The sequence below is a fragment of the Ochotona princeps genome, chromosome 5 (genome assembly GCF_030435755.1).
Source record: "Ochotona princeps isolate mOchPri1 chromosome 5, mOchPri1.hap1, whole genome shotgun sequence".
Lineage (NCBI taxonomy): Eukaryota > Metazoa > Chordata > Mammalia > Lagomorpha > Ochotonidae > Ochotona > Ochotona princeps.
Genome location: NC_080836.1, coordinates 43,070,745 through 43,084,071, shown reverse-complemented (window position 1 = coordinate 43,084,071; position 13,327 = coordinate 43,070,745). Strand labels below are relative to the sequence as shown.

General features: G+C 33.8%; 1 protein-coding gene across 5 annotated transcripts in view; it reads right to left on the bottom strand.

Annotated features, from left to right (window-relative positions):
* Positions 1 to 13,327, bottom strand: part of SLC4A10 (solute carrier family 4 member 10) — a 369,353-nt gene that overhangs the window by 30,496 nt on the left and 325,530 nt on the right. For all 5 annotated transcript variants that reach the window (XM_058664557.1, XM_058664558.1, XM_058664559.1 and 2 more), the window contains 3 exons: positions 8,142 to 8,303; positions 6,480 to 6,593; positions 5,240 to 5,401 (listed from right to left, as the gene is read on the bottom strand). In XM_058664557.1, coding sequence (XP_058520540.1) covers positions 5,240 to 5,401; positions 6,480 to 6,593; positions 8,142 to 8,303 — 438 coding nt within the window. The remainder of the gene's footprint in view (positions 1 to 5,239; positions 5,402 to 6,479; positions 6,594 to 8,141; positions 8,304 to 13,327) is intronic.

Below are 13,327 nucleotides of genomic sequence, written 5' to 3'. Positions count from 1 at the left end.
CTTCTCTCTGTAAACCTGTCTTTTCAACAAAAATAAATAAATCTTAAAAGAAGAAATAAAAAAAGTTCACATAGTCTGAAGTGTAAAATATACTGAGTATTTGTTGCATGTTTGTTATGGTAGCCTTAATTTGTTTTGTTAATTTGTTTTGTTAATTGTTTAAGAAGAGGATAAGGAGACGTTTTAGAATGTCAGATGCATTTCATTTCTTTTCTACTTATTCTTATCAAAATTACGAAAGTACAGGAAACAACAAGAGAATATGAGTAATAACCACCTAAACACTGTTTCCTCCTATGCTGTCAACAACCAGGTGGTCTCTTTGCTTGGGTCAGCTCAGTTGAAGCCATACCAACAAAATACCTAAACTCAATTTTCCTCATGAATGTAACCCCAGAGTAGCATTATTTGCAAGCAACTAAGAAATAGTTTTCACTTGTAAGAGCAACAGGGCGAGAAGAGAAACACGCTGATGCCAGGACAATCAAAGAGAAGAGGACCCATCAGAGTCCTAGCCCATTTGAAAGATTTTGTGAAGAACAAAACTCAGTGTTGGGTCTTTTGATAGGACAAAGTCTTAAGCAACAAAATGAATGTTTGTCCTGCAACTCCGGAGCAAAAAAATATATATAGGACATGAAGGACTTAATCTCTCAAGACTCTTCCTTGGGTGTGTATACAGGGGATGGTGTCTTTCAGCTATTTTGTCAAGTTACAGCACTGCTAATGAAATGGAAGTTGTATAAGGTGCTATGGGATACAAGATGAACTCCAGAGCAGAACAGAAAACAGCTTCCACAACAGCTTGAGTTTTTGTAGGGTCCCCATTCACTAAATTCATATGAGGAAGACCCCTGTTGTGATGCTGATTTTCAGTAGCTCTTATTGAGTGCTTTTGAAGTATCATGCAAATCTAAAAAGTGCAGTATAGTGGGTACAATTGCTTTTGGAGAGGATTATTTTCCTTTTCAATAGAGCAATTTAACTATTATATAGCAATTTAAGTATTATACAGGTACACAATAAAAACAAAAATATGATTTCCTCCTTTATGTTATAAAATAGCGGGAGAATCTTTGATTTAATATAAGTCAAAGCAAACAAGCAGTTCTGGCATATTTCTTAATTAATCAGCATCCTTCTCCTTGCCTTTCATTTAGAATATCTTTTCAAACTCGGTCTTTGAAACCAAATTATTAGCTGATAGACATACCATGACAAAAGGAAGCACCCCCTTGTCAGGGAGAGAACTCTGTACCTTCCAACATGTTTCTGTACATTTTTTTTCTCTCAGAGTCAGAGCTAGAGCTTTCATTCTCACATTCATCCACGAATCACGGGAAATGGACATATGGGAGGAAAAGGGAGCATAGCAACAGGTGATGCTACACCAGACCCCACTAAAACCAACATGCAGCAAGACAAGAGGCCAGCCAAGAGGACCATCTGATACCCAGATGCCACTGCTGAAAAAAATCATTTCAAAGCTTGGCAGCAATTTCCTGCATCTGTCAAGTTAACCACATAAAAGACTATAGATTGACATGAAGAACCAGGCTGACAAAGAGGGCAAAAAAGAACATATCAAATGCCATAACCATTGAGAGGATGTGGTGCCAAATGAATGTCGCAAATGCATTCATTTACTGAAGTGATCCCGGATTGTATTGCTGTTTATTAAAAATGATGTCAAAAGAAGCCTGAACTGTCTACAGAAACATGTAGAGAAGCCCACGGCTGCCTCTTAATAAAAACTTGCTTTTTCTGTAAAATAATATCCTTTCCACTGTAAAACAGTGTTCTTAAAAAAAAAAGCAAGCAGAGCTTTATAATTTTTAAAAATAGATTTAGCTAATCTATTGATAGTCCCACTGTTTAAGGAAGAAACAAATGTTAGAGTATAAATGTACATGTTTAATAGGATACTTTGCATTCTCAGATGTTTATGTTCACAGATTCTTTCACTCTTGAGGGACCAAAAGGATTTTGAAGGTCAGTAAGCTGGAGTTGACCTAATTTTGAGTTCCTTCATTTGCAGGCAGCAGTACATTCCTTAGCCAGTGAGTAGTGCCTAGACAGCTTTAATGTGTACACAATAACACTTGTGAAACGATCTTCTTAAAAAGTCTTTATTGGCATGAGAAATGTCATCTAAGAAAATCAGCCACTAGATCTGGCAGGTGATAAAAATGAAAAATACCTAAACTGTTAAGTTTGCAGACAGAAAGAGTGAGATAAATTCTGAGGAGCCTTAGATAAATATATGGCAGAGACCTAGATACACGATGTGGAGTCTACCAGGGACCTGAGAGACAAACTACAAAATATGATTCATTAGGGAATTACATGGAACATGCCAACCAGTAAAACAAAATGGGGTTTCAAGCCAGAAAATTAGTAAAAACTGAAAATGTAGTTCACTTGTGGTCTGTGGGTATAATCAAAAAACATGTCTCTTTGTGAAAATGCAATTCAAGTCAAACTAGAAGACCTTAGAAGTATTTCAGAGAAGGAATAACTAGAGAAGACAGCTATGGAACAAATCATTAATCTTAGCAAACAATATTTTTTTCCCTCTGGCTGTTGTGGTTAACAAGAATATCAGTAGCAGCAGACCACACTATGGTGATGCTTAGCAGAAGTCGAGAGCTGTAGGCCAAAAACAATTGCGCAGGGTACGTAAAGGATGTCTTTAACAAAAAGGCCTGGCTGGTAAGACCTATATCCAAGAAAGAGGATAGAGTATTCAGATTTGAATTGGCAAGACCAGACTGGTTCTGCTTCTGGCAATCACAGTAAAGAGTTTGATTATATCAGATTTGTTCTATTGTTTGCTAAATCCAGAGTGTTAAAGGCAAAAAAAAAAAAAAAAAAAAAAAGAATGTGAGACTACTTAATCATATATTTATATAAAAAGGCCTACCAATATAGCTTCAGGTTTACTTTGGTGACAAAAACATTAATTGTTTAGTTTACCATTAATGCTAAAAATACAGAGCACTTGAAAAGACCACTTTAAAATGCTTTTATTACATTTTAGTTATTCTGTACCACATGTAAAGCAGGAACTGGCATATTTGTCAAATTAGAGCTTTGGAAAGACTAAATGTCAAGGACATAATCTTGGTTCATGAAGACCAAGAAGTAACAGAGCTAGGTGATGGATGAGGTTGAGGGTTGAAATGATCAACTTTATAGAATGTCCCAAAATAAAATTCTGTTAGCAAATCTGTATTTCTAAGTAATGAAAAATTGTGGTGTTTCATGCTTTTTGTCATTGAACATATAATCAGATTTTTGAAATAAACTATGTGTTATTTTATAACCAGAAAATGGAGATGCCTTCAGTTAAAAAAATTATTTGGCATGTAGTGAAAATATTTTTCTACATCTGAAAGAGTAGTAGAATTATACAATATTAACATCAATTATTTATACTTGTTTTACAGATTTATTTAACTATGCAAATTTAAAAACAAGGTTTAATAATTTGCTCTGGTAGAAGGTTGATATTTTAAAAACTAGTATTTTTAAACTACAGACATTAAGCAATCAGGTTATTAAACTTGGAAATCTGAACTTCTTATTTTAAGAAATAATTTTTAAATAATCAACCTTTCCAATACTAATCAAGCTGGTTTGGTGGGGATATTGTAGTCAGTTTACAGACTTAAGTGAGCCAAGTATTTATTTTTCAAAAATATTTCCTGCTCATCAATGTCACATTGGTAACCTGAAATCAGCCACAGTGGGAATAGCATGCCATGGAGATCAACAAACATTATGAATCAGTCTCTTCCTTTTATTTCCACACACAGAACTGGTGGTTAAATATATATCAATGTAGACACAGAAAGAATTATATTACATGATACTCTATAAATATATACATTTTATATGCTTATTACTTTAATGTAAATATATTTTTGAATGCAAATTCTCTCCTCTCCTGCAACTCCTGCCTCATACACCCACTGTATGAGTACCTGTCATTACGGATTAGTTCCTAATGCCTTATGGGATATTTTTTGTAGAGTATATTTAATATTTAAATATTCTGTTTGACACAAAACATAAGTTGATTGAGAAATCCTTTCAAAATGACTTAAAACATGCTTAACGTACTTTCTACAGATGGAATGAAGAACATTCTTGATTTAAAAATAGGTAAGTTTCCTCCAGTACAAGCACAAATTTCATGCTTAGTAAGATAATTGCAAATAATTACTTTCTGACACAATGTATGATCATTATTTTATCCCACACACTGAAAACCATGTGTGTAAGCACCACAATAGCCTTCCATAAATCCTTATTCCGGAAAAGTTGAGTGTGTATCTGTCCTAACGGCATAGGCATAGAGGTTTTTAAATCTTTCTCACATCCTTACAAAATTGCAGAAAGTACTATTTCTGATGCTTTGACAATTATTTTTCCCCTACTATTTAAAAGGTATATAAAGATAGGTGGCAATCCTCCTGTGATACTGGGGCAGGCATGTGGGGGGAACAACAAGATTGTATGTGTTGTGTCCTGTTTTTAGACTGTTTGACTTAGGTTATTTCTAACTATTCAATGGTTTTACTAATTTAATCTAATATATTTCTGTGACAGTGATCACGTTACATATCTTAGACAAGCTGTACACCAGTGAACAACCTTGAAACTTCACAGTTGCAAAAATGGCAGCATCAGGATATAATAAAATATTTAATTCTTTATTTTGCAGAAACAAATTTATAAAGCATGAACTAAAATTCAAAGATGTTACTTACAAGCTGTAAGCTTCTGTAATTACAGAAAGAGTGATAAAGAAAAGCAAAAATCTGAAGATGTAACTTGTCCTAGTAATGCATGCAACATAACAGGTCTACTTGGGGTCACCTGAAGAAATCCCAGGTGTAAGGCAAGTCGGTAACAGGATGTGCTCCATCAGAACAGACTACCAACTTTTTTGGAAAATGTCATGCATGGTAAAGCTAGAACTTTTAGAATATTTTGCTTATTTGTTTTAAGTCTTGAAGGGAAGGCTTAAGACTTTAAAGTCCAGCCAAGTGCTACAATCAAGTTTTCTTCTCATTTTCAAGACACATTGTCTTGTAAAATGAGAAAATTATGAATCTGAGACATTTTCACATTTCTCTGTACAAATGAATATACAACATAGGCAAAGTCTAAGGACATCCACTTGCTATCTTTCGATAGGGGTATTTATATGAAAATGTATATTAAAACAAACCTTTAGCTTATGTTCTTTTCTGTTGATGATGACAGCTGTGATTTGTTGGTCCATAAAAATTAGAATAGTACAAAGCAATGCAGGAATAATTGCAGCCACTACTGTCCACCATGGATTGGGACCTAAAGGTGCAACAAACCAGCCACGATCATCTCTGGTAGGCTGTGAAAAATAAAGGAATGTACACAGTTATTGGTCCAAGTAATGAATAGCTCCCAAAATGAAGTCTTATGGATGTGACTGAAAAAGCCCAAATTATAAACTGTTGAGTTGAATGTCTATAATAATCATAATAATAATCAGAAAGCATTTATAAGGCAAAAACATCAATCTACGTGCCTTATTTTAATTCACTTTTTTCTTCACAGAACCCTAAAGAAAGCAACAAAAATGAGGAAATTAAGACCCAGAGAAATTTAGTAAATCGTTCCATTTTCCAGATTTAATAAGAGTTAAAGAAGGAATCACAGCTGTTAGAATGATTCAAAAATCTGTTATATATGTATATCCATACGTATACATATGTAAGATAAAACAATATTCATGTTCACAGTTATTGTTAGATATCTTATTTATATTTACAAAAAATATGTATACCAGTGTCCTAAAACTAAGCTACATGGATAAGTAAATCAGAACCTTCATTCAGTTTAGAATCAGAGACAGACAGACACATAAACAGTGTATCTCAGCAAAATGTTGTTTTAAGTGTGTATATAAGTCTTTGTGTAGAGAAAAAGCCCCGATCACAGCAGAAGTGCAGGGGAGGACTTTATTTATGGTTGATGCCTGAGGTGGGTTCCAAGCAATTCATTTTAATTACAAGAATTCTCAGTCCTGTTTGACAAATAAGAAGCCTTAGACTCAGAGAAGGTTACTGGCCCAAAATCACACATCTCTGACACAGTATGGTCAGAATCCCAATACAAATCTATTTTTAGGTCCTGATGCAATACTGCATCCAGGCAATATGTTTCTCTTGGCCTTGAGATGTTTCCTCAACTTTTGGGAGACCAGTATATAGATTGCCTAAGTGGGAGAATGAGGGCAATTTTTCAGGTAACCTTTAGTCTTCTATTTCTCTTTTCATCATACTGTGCATATTATATTTACTGCCCTACTAATTTGTACTAAGCTGTATTCTTAGGGTTTTCATGAAAATCCCATATACTAAGACATCAACAAAACAGACATTACACCTGTAGAGATTCACAGATAGTCATCATGATGATAAATTCACCTTGAAAACACTTGGCACTTGCAGTTTTGGAGATGGAATTCCGATGGCATAATCAATCAAAACCATACACAGAATTGTGAGAAAGACAGCAAAGTCACTCACTATGGATCGAACCTAAAAATAATGAAAACACTTATCACATGAAGGAGCTATAAATATCCTGAAATAGGAACATAATCTGGAGTCACACTTTATAAACACTTATGACATAGCATCATAATATTATATTTTATGCATGCTCTGATATTACCATTAGCTCTGTCATAGTCTGAATATATATTTATGTGTCTCTGTCATTAAGATGGATGCATGCTCCACTTTTCCAGAATGAGGTTTTTTGGAATAGCTCTCATGGTAGTTATGTTGTTTTCAGTATTTATTTAAAATATAACTCAATTACGAAATCAACTATTGGAATATTTAGAACACCGAATACATTTGGATGGCCAGAATTTGATTTTAATGAATATTTCATGCAATGTTTTAATATGATGAACCTGAATCAACATGAAATAGAACTATTTTTATTGAAGACGCTTAATGTTATAGTTAGCGTACCTAGGATATAAGCATAGGAATAGAGTATGTATACAAGCATGCGTCAACTCTAAATGAATTCAATGTCAGCCACTTTTGAAAGCTACTTATCACAGTGGCATTGTTTGAAATACATACCAATACAATTATCAACACAGTCTGATATCTATCAGTATGTCTTTACGACATACATGCACAAAATGTCTAAGATTACACTTTAAACTTAAAAAATAATTTTGTTTTAATCAGCTTTAGCTGTTGGGGAGAAAAACATGAATTTTTCACCCTAGTGAATGAAGAGGTCACAAAACAAGGAAGCTCTCTATGGAGAGAGAAGTTCTTTAAACATTTTTCTGAATTGGAATTTTGATCATAATCTATACCTTGACACTAAAAAGCTTGTTTCCTTTCCTTTCTTTCTTTGTCTCTTTCTTTGCTTCCTCTTTTTTGGGGATGGAATCAGATATTATAGGTGTCATTTTGCAGTGTTAAATATTGAACTAAGCCGTTTCTCTGTTTACTTTCCTTTCCAAATATGTAGATACAAACACGGAGGGCTTGGGGGAGGGACTGACACAGTGAAAACCAAAAGGAGACTAGTGTTCCAAGGAGTCACCCAATTAGCAAACACAACAGTGGTTCCTCTGATATGTCTCTTAGGCTGGAATAGTTCCCACTGTTCACTGGGCAAGAAAGTGACAATCAGTATGTGCTTCGCATTTCCAAAATCTTCAGTGATTGTAGACGGGAGAAAACCCTGAAGGGTCTGCATATTCCCAGCACCTGGAACACAAAATGCCTTCTCCTCACCCCCACAAACTGTCAGCTTCTACACCAAAAAGAAGCCTTTTCTGTGGCTTTTTTTTTTAATTTATTTTATTTTTATTACAAAGTCAGATATACTAAGAGGAGGAGAGATAGAGAGGAAGTGGAGCTGCCGGAATTAGAACCAGCAGCCATATGGGATCAAGGCAAGGACCTTAGCCACTAGGCCACGCTGCCGATCCCTTCTGTGGCTTTAATTATTGTGTCCCTTGCTTTTCCTTTTGCTCTGCAACACAGAGAACTTCACAACATGTTATACATTAGCTCCCATTTTCATCAGAAGGGCAATCATCTAAGTACCTTGGTTGGAAAATACCGGCTAGTCTTGAACTGCTTCAGGGTGGCTGACAGGGTGACTGTAGAAAAGAACAAGATCACTGACCAAAAGAGAACATCTGGGACGTAGGGGTGGTCGTGTCCACAGGCCCGGCCAATGTATTCTCCATGCAATGATTTGCACTCCTGTTAAGAAGAGGCAAAACAGACAGGGCTATGAAGAAAAATCTGGGTACATTTCTTTGAGAAAACTCGCATCTTGTTTTTAATTGTAGAGGAGATGCTGAAGCTCTTCGTTTCTGGTTCTAATGAGGATTAAACAACATCAAACCACTTGAATTCTGTTTTTTTTAGGAAATGAACAATATCAAAGATAGAATTCAACATAATTCAAGGATGAATCACTGCTTAAAATCTGCTTTATGAATGAAGCAAAATATTTAAAATAGAGCTTACAATTAGTTTATTAAACCTAATAACTATTAAGATATTAACACCAGATTCATTGAAAGCAAGTAAGTCCTAATATCAAACTCGATGCCTTGCCATTCAAATACATCAATAGGTTTAGTTTTCATACCAAACCTATGAAATGGGTACAAGTTATTATTTGTATTTCATGTTTGATGAAACTGAGGCATGAGAAGTAAAAAAAAAAAAAATGGCTCTGGCCTCACCACTGCTTGATGGCAGCAGAGCTGTGATTCAAACGTCAACTCCTGTGATGGAAATATTGTTGCAAATAAAAGAAAAGCAATTTTTTTCACATAGATTTTGACACTGAAAATGCTACCAAGCAGAAAAATGAAAAAGGCAACAGCAAAACCATAAAACGTAATTACTGAAATGAAATCAAAATCAAAGATGGATTTTTAAAATTAAAGAATAAATGAGAGGCAAGTGGCTGCACAAGAAAGGTAAAATTCATAGTTAGAACTTCATGTTCTCCCTCCCTTCCCCACCCCCACCCTGCACTTATTGCTATAAACCTGAATTTTCTCTAATCACTGTCTTAGCCATGAGGTGGCAGCAAAGTCAAAGGAATTTTCTTCGTGAAACACCACTTTAAGCATTAAATATTTTGAAAGAAAAAAATTCCTTAAAATTTCTTTAAGCTTCTCTTTTTATTTTTAAAATTAGACTACAGCAATATTTATTTTTTAACAGAGGAAAGCATGGTTTAGATAATCCAGTCCTGGCTCAGAATAGAAATTGAATTGTGGTACGATTCTAAGAGATCCTAGAGAAAAATAGAGACCAATGCGTTGATCACCAACATGTAATCTCCCCAAATAAACTTCGAGTCCTGAAATCCTTGCTTAGCAGTAAGTAAATTTCTCAGATAAATAAAATTTCTAGAATAAATCACAAATAGCTACATAATATCTGAAAACAAACTAGTACAACTATGTGGGGCAGATACTTTGAGCCTAAAATTCTTGACAAATATTGTTAGAATACCTTTCCTTATCCTGTCCCAATTTCTTAACCTAACAGCAAATACCTTCTTTGTTAATTGAAACTATATCCCAATTAACTGGAAAAGAAAAAAAAAAACACTGAAAAATCCCCCAGGCCTTAATTATAGCTATATAGTTTTAATTTTTCTAGTCTCAAAATTTTATAAAAATAGATGAAGTTGCAAAAAGTGATCCTTGTGTTTTTCATTCTTCTCTCCTGAACTGGTCAATAATCACTAAGCTAAAACAAAACAAAATGACAGGTTAGAATTTCCATAAGAGAATATCTACAGATTTGTGAGTACCTATTTTCTGCAGGTATGAAAAATTTCTTAACAACTTTGTATGATTCTAGGTCTAGCTTTCAATTCTTAGGAACACAGATGCCATTTAAAGACTCCTATAACTGTCTTATTAATTGCCAGTGTCCTACATAGCTATTTCAATTCAAAGCAAGCTGGAAATTATTATTTGCTTTTTCTTTCTTTGGGGAGGACAGGATGTTAATTTAAATAAAGAAAAATTGTGAACTAACAAATCCAAAATTTATTTTCAAGCTCATGTTAATTATATTCCCAGCACACACACCACATACACAGAGTGGGTGGGTGGGGAGAAAGGGAAAGAGAAACAGAGAATGCAAGAGAGACAGACAGAGAGACACAGACAGAGAAACAAGTCCTAAAATTTAAAAGTGAATACAAAATCCAAATTGTGCCCTTTTCCTTTGAGTCTACCATATGGTTTGTCTAACAATGGATACTAAAAAATGCATGTTGACAAACTGATTTCTCCTAATTACTCTTTGAACACATTCTAAGCTTAAATAATTCTATAAGTTGTCAAAAATTATGTTCAATAAAATAAGAAATTAAAGTTGTAATTAACATCTTGCCCCTTATGCACATAAAATCTAAATATGTAACTCCAGCAGTGAAACAATTTTAACCAATTGCTAGTTAATTACTTGTGAATATTTTAAGCATTGTCCTTAAAATGGCTGGTTTTGAGATAATTTTAAAAATATACATTGAGGGCCCGGCGTGATATCATAGTGGTTAAGGTCCTTGCCTTGAACGCGCCGGGATCCCATATGGGCGCCAGTTCTAATCCCAGCAGCAACACTTTCCATCCAGCTCCCCGCCTGTGGCCTAGGAAAGCAGTCAGGGATGGCCCAAAGCCTTGGGACCTTGCACCTACATGGGAGACCTGGAAAGAAGTTCTTTACTCCTGGCTTCAGATTGGCGCAGCACCGGCCATTGCGGTCACTTGGGGAGTGAATCATCGGATGGAAGATCTTCCTCTCTGTCTCTCCTCCTCTCTGTCAATCTGCCTTTCCAATATATATATACACACACACATTGAGAAACCTAAGTATTCAAGCTTGCCATAAAGTAACTGAACTACGTAGTAAATTTGTGACATGGAAATATTTTCATTTTAGCTTAGCTAAAAGGCTGAGAAGCAACTGGAAATATTTTCAAAAAAACATTAAGTATAAGATATTTAATACTAATCATTCATAGAGCAATTTGCAAGAATCAAAGATAAGTTTCACCACTGGTTTGTCAAAGATAAAATAAAGTTTCACAAGACGATTTTCAGCTATACTGATATACACAGACATTTCTGATGTATATTAAACTACTTTAAGGCTTTTTCTTTTTGATAACCTGCACTCCTAATCCACACAGAAGCTAGATTGAAGTTATTAAAATATAAATGAAATTGTCATTCAACTACTCTCAAATCCCTTCAGTAACTACTCATAACATTTTAAAATAAAACCCAAGCTATCGTGACCTAAAACTTCTGGTTTTCGTTACCCTGTCAACCTAATTTTATGTCAGTGCAAAGACTGAGACAGCTCAAATAGAGACAGTAGATTGCTCTTTGATGTTTGCCAATACTATATGTCCTGATAGAAACTCTAAGCTAACTTATAAAGTAAACACATCCAATTAGAAGCCAGGAGGATAAACATTACAATCTTAAATTATTATTCTAAAATTGAGGTCATAGAAAACATTTTTAAGAAAAATTTCTGTCTCTAAAATAATTCCTCCATGGATATTGTTTACTTCTTTTAGAATTTATACCCATTACGAAATCATGTTCTTTTCAATAAAATGATCATTGCATAGGCCTTAAAAAAAAAAAAAGATAGTCTTTCCTTGCTGAGTTGGCAATTGCAATTCTTGAAAAATGTAAGAATGTAAGAAAATAATGCAAGATCTTCCAAATGAATAATAAATAACTACAGTATCATGTTACCATTTTTACAATGTGGTTATAATAGCCATGATCACAGTACTGTTTTGATAAAAATGTTTCGAAGACAGTGATGATCATATGGGGGGAAAAAATAACAATTGGGACAAGGATTTTAATGATTTTCATTGACTTAAGAAAACCACAAAAGTTTTTTAATTGTAAAGCATTCCCTTTAATGATAAAGGATACTTCTGGTAATAATTAGCAATTAATTATTGTGAAAGCTGTTTTTTTTATCTAATAAGAAATAATACAAACATTTCCACTAAATGTTAATACCTAATAAAATAACTTTTAAAAACAAGGAAAAAGTCCTACAATTCTATCTTAAAATATCATTAATTGCACTTTATAATATCCTAAAACTTCTAATATGTAAAATTAACTCATGGCTCTCTTTCTTTTTAAGCTCCTTGTTTATTCATCATTTTAAAAGGCTTTCTGCCATTTAAAGGATTCAGGCTGGCCATGTTACTTTTCTAGGGAGAAAATATCAGGACAGAATAATGTTTAACAATAACAAGAAAGTAAAAGTAAGTGAGGCTTATTCTAGAGAAAAAGACTATAGTTAAAATAAAGGTAGTAAAATAAAAGTCAAAACACAATTTTAAATAGTAAGTAATTCAATTTCTATTCTGAAGGAACGCATTTAATAGGGAATATTCAGAGAAAAAAGAAAAGGTCACATGTTTCTACAAAAATCATGCTTAGAGTTTTATAATATCTGTACAATTTCTATATTTACTCATTAGCCCACTTACTAAAATAGTATGTGTTTAATCAAATAAACTGTAATTTACATAGTTTCACACTGATGTTTATCATGGAGGTTAAATTTATGAAGGTGGATAAAGTAGCAGAAGGTTTGGATTGTAATGTTAGCTGAGAAGAGAAACCAGGGCTACTTAGACTTAATACTTATTAAGAGTAAAATATTTTTCATTTTTTTTCAGATAGTAAGATTTTATTGAACAAAAGTAAAGGATACAATTATAGATGGGGAAATAAGATGTGCCAACCAGATTAAGAAAGACAGTTATGAGAGCAAAAGTTTAAGGGAAAATCCTGAGCAAATAAAACAAAGATATAGGATTTAAATGTTTTAGATGAAAAATATATTTCTATTCCCTTTTAAGAGTAGGATGCAAACCAAATAGATAAGGAAGCTCTTATAAAGGAGGTGCCAGAGTTTTGTTTAAACAACAACAAAAATTATTTGTTCTTTCAAAGATTTCAGTATTTACAGTAACACACCTTTAAAATCCTCTCTTCTCCTCAGTATATTCTAAACAGCTGTAGCTTTACAGAGAGGGCAACTTCCTCCTGCCATATGGTTTCATTTAGGTCAACACCACTCAAATGTAATGGGCTTTCAGTTCATCTCAATCATATATTGTGTATGTGTGCTTTCAGAGCAATTCAGGCTTACAATTAGAAAAATTTTAATAATCAAAGAAAATCTTGGATTATTAAGGA